Genomic DNA, 6,828 nt, shown 5'->3' with positions numbered 1-6,828 from the left:
AAAAACTCATTGGACAAATTAATGGAAAAAACACCCTCATGGAATGATTGCAAAATTTCTGCCTTTGGCTAAAGAAGTCTCCAGCGAACACCAGGAGCATATCTGTGTGTGCTCGACTCATTCACCCAGCCCTCCCATTGCTGTTGATATGGGCCATGGTGGGACACAGTTGTGAGCTGGATGGAGTTTGTCTTCAACCTGCCATGGCTGCTTTTCTGCTTCCATGGTAGACATGGAAGAAATCTTGTTCCTTACTCAGTTTGGTGTGTTTCGTTTGATTACGGTATTTACTGATGATGCTGTCTCCTGAATAGAGCATAAACGTCTGTGGGGGCTGCAAGCAGTTCAGGGCACTGACTTCTGTTTTCAACCTGTTTGTACCAGCTGGAAGTTTGCTCCAGCGTATGCAAGCAGCAAAATAGGATTCGCCCATAGCCAGCTTTGCAGAGATATCGGCAGGTGCTGCGTAATAACGTTCTGCAAGAAAATGCCAGAACAGGTGAGATTTGTGTGTTAAAATGCTCAGATCATGTATCAGAAAGCCCTGTTGTAACAGTTCATTTCCCCTGACATAAGCCTTCGCTCCTTTGTCTGTCTGGGATCTAAACAGTTAATCTACCTGAGCAAATAGGTAGGAACATTCTTGCTTTCAGTGAAGTTTGACTCCTGGAGGCAGATTTTTTTTTTCCAGTGAGTTCAGATAATTGGAAGGGTAGGGTGAGGCAGGAAACCACGACACGCCTTTGTCAGGACTTGTTTAGGAGCAAGGGATAGAAAAGCCCAAGAAGGACGAGAGTAAAACAGGTTAAATAAAGAAGAGGTGAACATTTCTGGATGATCACTCCGATTCCACGCACCTCTGGAGGCACACAATATAAGGTGTAGGTGGCAAATTTTATAGGAAACAGTTGAGGAAGAAAACAGACTTTCAGTTCAGTAACCAAAGCATACCAGGTAAGTTACATTATTTAGAAAAAAAATAGGAAGAAAAATATCCTTTATTTTCTGTTTTATTTTATTTTATTTCCAGATTCCTTGCAGGATGCTGTGTTCTCAGACAAAATAGAGGAGGTGTTATGTTTCTTCTGTGGGGGAATACAGTGTAAAATTAGAATTGTATAAGAGCTGGGTCTTCTGGGGTTGCATTTGTCACAAACTATAGCTGTATTAAAAAGAGCATTAAGTGCAAGGAGTATATCTTGTGGGAGATAAGAAATGCGAAGCCAAGTTCAATGTAATTTTTAATACGTTTTGTGAAACCACCATGCAAATAGATAAAGGTAACTGAATGCTCTCCATTGCATAAGGGCATCAGTGTGGTGAAATGCGGATCATCTGTTGGCTGTTTTTAAATCCAAGAGGATCTGAAATGTGCTGGAAGAATAATGACTGTAAATTTAAGCTTCAGGTGCTGGTTATGGGCTGTAATATAAAGGAATAAGTCCTGAAAATGCCAGAAGCTACTTTGGAGTGAAAGTCCATTTCACCACAGACAAGCTTTGCTTTGTCTCAGGCAGGTTTATTTATCAGCACTGAGTCACTGATTACAGATTTTGGGCCACATTTTGTCATAGGAGGTTACGAGGCCCTGTAAAAGTGTTTTTGAAGCTTCATCACAATAAGCCAGAGAAGTCTGATTTGAGAAGTGCTTTTAATCCTTTCTGCAGCTGGTCTGGCAGCTTGAATGCAGTGACATGAGGTAAAAGCCCTGCCTTCTGTTCCTGTCTTTGGACTGACTTGTAGTGAGGCTTTGGGGCTGTTACTTGTCCTACAGCACATCCACGCTTTGGTTGTGTGCCTAACCTGCTTCCCTGGCACTAGCATCGTCTGAGGGGATCTACTGAGTGAGCAGACGTGGGGACCTGGTTTTGTTGATTCGGTCCTGACTATGTCGCTGTTGGTTGAGTGACTGGAAGTGGAAGAAGTAGCTTTAAAGCAGAGTGAGGTCAGGGTCCTAGACATGGGATATGGGGTGAGGGTGAGCTAAGGGGGCATTTTTTTAACCGGTTCTTTTTGCCCTAGGACAGCAGCACCTGAAATGCACCCGTAGAGGATTTGATGTGGTGGCAGGCAGGGCATTTGCTTCTAACGCTGTCAGTGACATGGTTTGGAGGCATCTACCGAGTCTCAGTGTATTTGTGATCAAAGGGTTCCTCTGACATTAAAAATTATTAATCTCAGCACCTGCTGGTGCCTTTTTCTCCTAAAGGAGTGTCTCCCAGCAGGAGCCATACTAATAGAGGGAGGACAGTGCTGAAGGGATGTGCTGTGAGAGTAACAGCAGTCAGACAGGATAAGTGGAAGGCTGTTATAGAGGAACAAAGGGATCTGAAATGTACCTGCTTTCATTTTTCCACCAAAATAAGTCTTCGTGGCTATAAAATAGTTTTTCCCTTCCCATTTGAAAAGTGCCTGTAATAATTCTTTATTGCCATTGCACACCACTAATACCTAGCTTCTAAAATAACACGGGGAGTTTGAACGTCCCATCCCAGGCTGCCTTAGCATCCTCGCCAGTGTGCTGTGCTGCACTCAGCTGGAGCAGCAGCATTGGGCTTAGGTGGAAAGCACACATCTAAACAGATCCCTCCTGGTTCCTTGTGCAAATTCCCTGTTTTGGGGAGTGCCACAAGCACGTTTCAGCCCCAAGCTTGTGTTAAACCAACCTTAGTGTTGTCCTGTCTTAAACTGTCTGCGCTGTTGGAGAGCGATCCCACATCACAAGCTCCTGCTTGTCGCTCCGAGATAATTGCCGGTGACTCCTCCAATTCCACAGCGCCGCTGCTTTACCTCAGACATTGCCCACAGCTACGTCTTCCTGAACCCAGTTAGGAGGAGCTGGTGAAGCGAGCCAGTCCTGGCAGATAGTGGGAGTCAAGCTCGGTCAGCCTGCAGGAGCCCGGGCTGGCTTTTGCATTCACGTGGCAAAGACACGCACAAGATCAAAATTCTGCTTGGTATCAGAGCAAGATGCCTTTTCTCAAGGAAAGGTGAGGACACAGAAGATGTGTGCGCAAAGGGGTGGTACTGGCCTCCTCCCAGTGCCAGAAAGAGGAGTTCTGCAGCTACAAGGCAGGAGGGAAGCAGTTTCCAAACATAAAGGTGTAGTGCTGACATCCCTACAGCAGCTTTTGGCATCTGGTTTTGGGGTAGAAGCTGCAGAGGTGCTTCCCCTGTTGATGCAATCAGGAGTAGCAGAGATTGCCTTTCCTTGGAGGGAATGGCCGGGAAGCTTCCCTTGCAGGACCTGCGTCCTGCTGGAGGCAGAGCTCTCGTAATGCACAGAGCTCTGCCTAGGAATCAGCCCCCTGGCTAGTCCCTTGGAAATCCCCAGTACTAGCAAATACTGCAAGGGTTGTGTCATGTCCTGCTGCCAAGGCTGTGTAAGGACCTGGATGGGGCTTCAGGAGCTGCTCAAAGGCAGATCTGAATCTGAGCTTCAGATATTCCTCCGTATTCCTGCCTCATGTCCTTGTCTGTGCGTGGGTAGGAAGCATAACATCAAAGGTGGCCCTTGGTAGATGCTTTGCAGGAGGGTAAGGTGGAATCACGAGGACCAAGCCCAAGTGGTAGTTGAATCAGAGGACCTTGGGTTCTGCCTCAGGCTGGACTCTGAAAACTTGCAAATAATTTTGCCCAAAGCATTTTCAGACTCAGCCTGTTCAGTGTGTAGTTTTCTGTACAGTTGGGCCTTCAGCTTTAAGGAGTCATCAAATGCAGAGGAGAGTTTTTGTCTATTATCACCTTCTGCATGAATTAAAATATCATCCTTCCCTGCATGTGCAGCTGCACAACATGAAATGTTATCTTAGTGAGACTAGGAGTGAGCAACTCCTTGTGGCAGGAGTGTTTTCTTTTTGAGCTGATGTTTCTTTTTCACAACTGTAATGTTTCTTTCTGGTATTTCTGCCTTGGCAGACATTTATACCTGTGCCAGGGCTAGTAATTGTGACCAGGGAGGGATCCAAGTCAGGAGGAAGAACACACACAGCATTCACAGCAGTGATTTCAATGCCGTGTAGACTGACCTGACCTGGCCTGAAATGAGCCCAGATTCCACAGCCACAGACAGGGGCCCTGTAAGGCAAGATAAAGCTCTTCCTACCTTAAGCTCCTTGCTGCTGAAAACAGACGTTGTAAAGTCTGGTGTTTTTCTGCTTCCCTGAAGTCAGTGCCAAGACTTGAGCATGAATATATACTGGGAGTGCCCAGGATGAACATCACAGTGCAACAATATTTCTGCTAGGCTTTTGTGCTAGCACAGGCGTAGCAAACAGAGGTAGAACTCCAGCATTTGTCTGCATTTCTATTCCTGCATTGCTGAATCCTGCACAGAGCAGGTGTGTGGGAGTGATGTTTGAATCCTGTGGGTTTGATCAGATCTTTATAAAGACCCAGTCTGGTGCACACAGGTGGCTCTGGAAATGCACTTTAAACTTTTTGGCATGGATGGCTTCCAGGCAGTCCAGTCCCCTGCTGAAGAGAGAAGACTTGTGGGGATTTGTTGCCATCTTCTGCTATTCACAAAACTAAGTACAGTCTTTATGCTTTCCCTGCAGGTGGCAATGGTATGGATTCTGTAACGAAGAAAACGAGGCAAGATGGCTCAGAAGTTACAGAAAGACGTAAGGAGAACGTTTTTTATTTTCTTATTACAAGATTAAATTGCTCACCAAAGATCCCACAACCAGATTTCCAGTTTTATAAAAGGTTCAATGCTGACCAGATATCCAGACCTAAGTCTGCACATGTCCTTGGCATCTCTGCCAAAGTCAGAAAAAAAGAATAGAATGGGTCAAGGTCAGACTTTTAGAGACATTTAGCATGACCTGATTGTTTAAACAGAAATGATTGCCCTGTGGTAACATTTCTAACCAGTAGTGCAAACATTTTTATTCTCCTTGTGCCTCTGAGTCCAATGCCCTGTATGGTCTAGAAAATGTTCTTTAGATATATTTTTTGGCTGTACGTAAAACAGGATGTTTGCTGATGGTGTTGTGGGAGTTAGCTAATAGGAAGCTAGTGAGGGGTCTGACCTTGGGCTTCACAGTTACAGCAACTGCTGTGTGGTTCAGTAGTGCCCTGAAATAATACGACTTCCATGGCTCCAGGGACTTGTAAAGAAAAAAGTCTTTCATGGCAGTGATGCACTTAGTGTAACGTGACTAAAGTGTGCAAGCATACAGCCTGCAGCTTTCAGGCAGTGTGGTCTTACGGGACTTTGCTTTAAATGTAATGATCTTCTTGAATAAGTCATGCTGTTCCATGGGAATGAAGTAGAACATTGATCTCATCTGACTAGAATAACATGCAATAACTTCTGCATAATAATAATAATTTTCTGTCCTCAGTTATTACAGAGACAGTAACGACAAGGCTGACTTCCTTACCACCCAGTAAGTAATTGTGATCCATTGCATTACTTCTGCTCAGTGACTGCTGCCCCTCCGTGCTATCTGGCTTTCATAAATCCCTGGGTGCAACAGGTCTTGCTGCAGGAAGACTAACACCCAAAGAGAAGTTATTTTCATAAATGCCCCTCCCAGAATGCCGCTTAGGGGAGAGAAGGAGCAGTATGTGGGGAACCATCAGGCTGTTGTCAGAAACAAAGTTCCACAGTCCACCAGACTCTTCAAGGGTGTAGACCGATATATTCTCCAGTGGGGCCTGTCTCTTGGGGACAAGAGGCAAAAGTGATGGGTCTGCTGCCTCCATCTTACCCAGTCAACAACAGTGGGTGAATCCCTTTAGGTAGTATCAGATGTCACAGGTGATTTCTGTCTCTGTGCAGCAAGAAGGGAAGACTCCTCCATACTCTTTATACCACTGTGTTGCTGATTAGCTTGCTGCAGCTGAGTTGGAAAGGGACTGGATTGTCTCATTTATGATGAGGGTTAACAGAAGTGTACCCCAGCCCATGTCCAAAACAAAACTTGACAACAAACGTGTTGACTCTGCAGCATGAATGTTTATCTGCCCTGCCAAAACACATCCCTGCAGTTCTGATGTCTTGCCAGACATGAAGCTGCCCTTGTAAAGTATGAGGACAGCTTTGGGTACCTCCTGCCTTGTCTTGCAGTATCCTTGCTCTTCTTGTGTTTTACCCTGACAGAATGTCTCATTTTGTGCTCTTCTTTTCCAGAAGGAGGGAGCAGCAGTGGGCTCAAAACATCATCCCACACTGGAGGGAGTGGAGTGGAAAAGAGGTCTTACACCCATAGCAGCAGCTATGTGACTTCAAGTAAGGAGTAAAGACATTGGAAATAGAAAGCAAAGGCAGCATAAATGGGCTGAGGAGAGATTCAGGGCAGGGAGGTAGATTGAGGCAGAGGTGAGGAAAACAGAGTTTCTGAAAGTAGAAATGACAAATACTCAAAGCAAAGGCATTATTTCCCTAAAGCTGGTTGTGAAGATGGGTGAGTAAATGGCAAAATTCCCATTTTCCACAGGGAAAACTTGATTTCAGGTTACTCTTCTTTAACTTTTGAAAAACTTTTTCTTTCAGGGGAACAATAACAAAAAATGTCATTCCTACCACCCTTAAGTTATCTGGAAATCAGATTTCCCTTCTTTCAGGATTTCCAAATCACATCCTTTCTGAGCATTTTTCTTCAAAAGACTTGATTACTCTGTTTGTTAATCTTGCAGAGGACAGATTACTATTAAAGATTTTCACAGAACATATTTTCTTGTGTATGTATCCATGGTTTTAGCACTTTGAATCGTCTGACATATTTTCTGGTTGTGTTAAATCAGTATGTCCTGTCCACTTTGCTGAGATTTTTGATTGTCATGGTGAAGGTTTTTGAAAAATGAACTTCCCAGCCA

General features: G+C 44.7%; 1 protein-coding gene across 1 annotated transcript in view; it reads left to right on the top strand.

The window, feature by feature from the left end:
* Positions 1-701: 701 nt before the first annotated feature.
* The window catches only part of COL17A1 (collagen type XVII alpha 1 chain), a 40,325-nt gene continuing 34,198 nt past the window's right edge, over positions 702-6,828 (top strand). Inside the window, 4 exon segments of the mRNA XM_027459883.3 lie at positions 702-954; positions 4,560-4,625; positions 5,352-5,396; positions 6,143-6,241. Of these exon segments, the coding sequence (XP_027315684.3) occupies positions 4,571-4,625; positions 5,352-5,396; positions 6,143-6,241 (199 nt within the window). The 5' untranslated portion in view covers positions 702-954; positions 4,560-4,570.

This window comes from Anas platyrhynchos, chromosome 6 (genome assembly GCF_047663525.1).
Source record: "Anas platyrhynchos isolate ZD024472 breed Pekin duck chromosome 6, IASCAAS_PekinDuck_T2T, whole genome shotgun sequence".
Lineage (NCBI taxonomy): Eukaryota > Metazoa > Chordata > Aves > Anseriformes > Anatidae > Anas > Anas platyrhynchos.
This window is presented reverse-complemented; position numbering and strand designations above follow the sequence as displayed.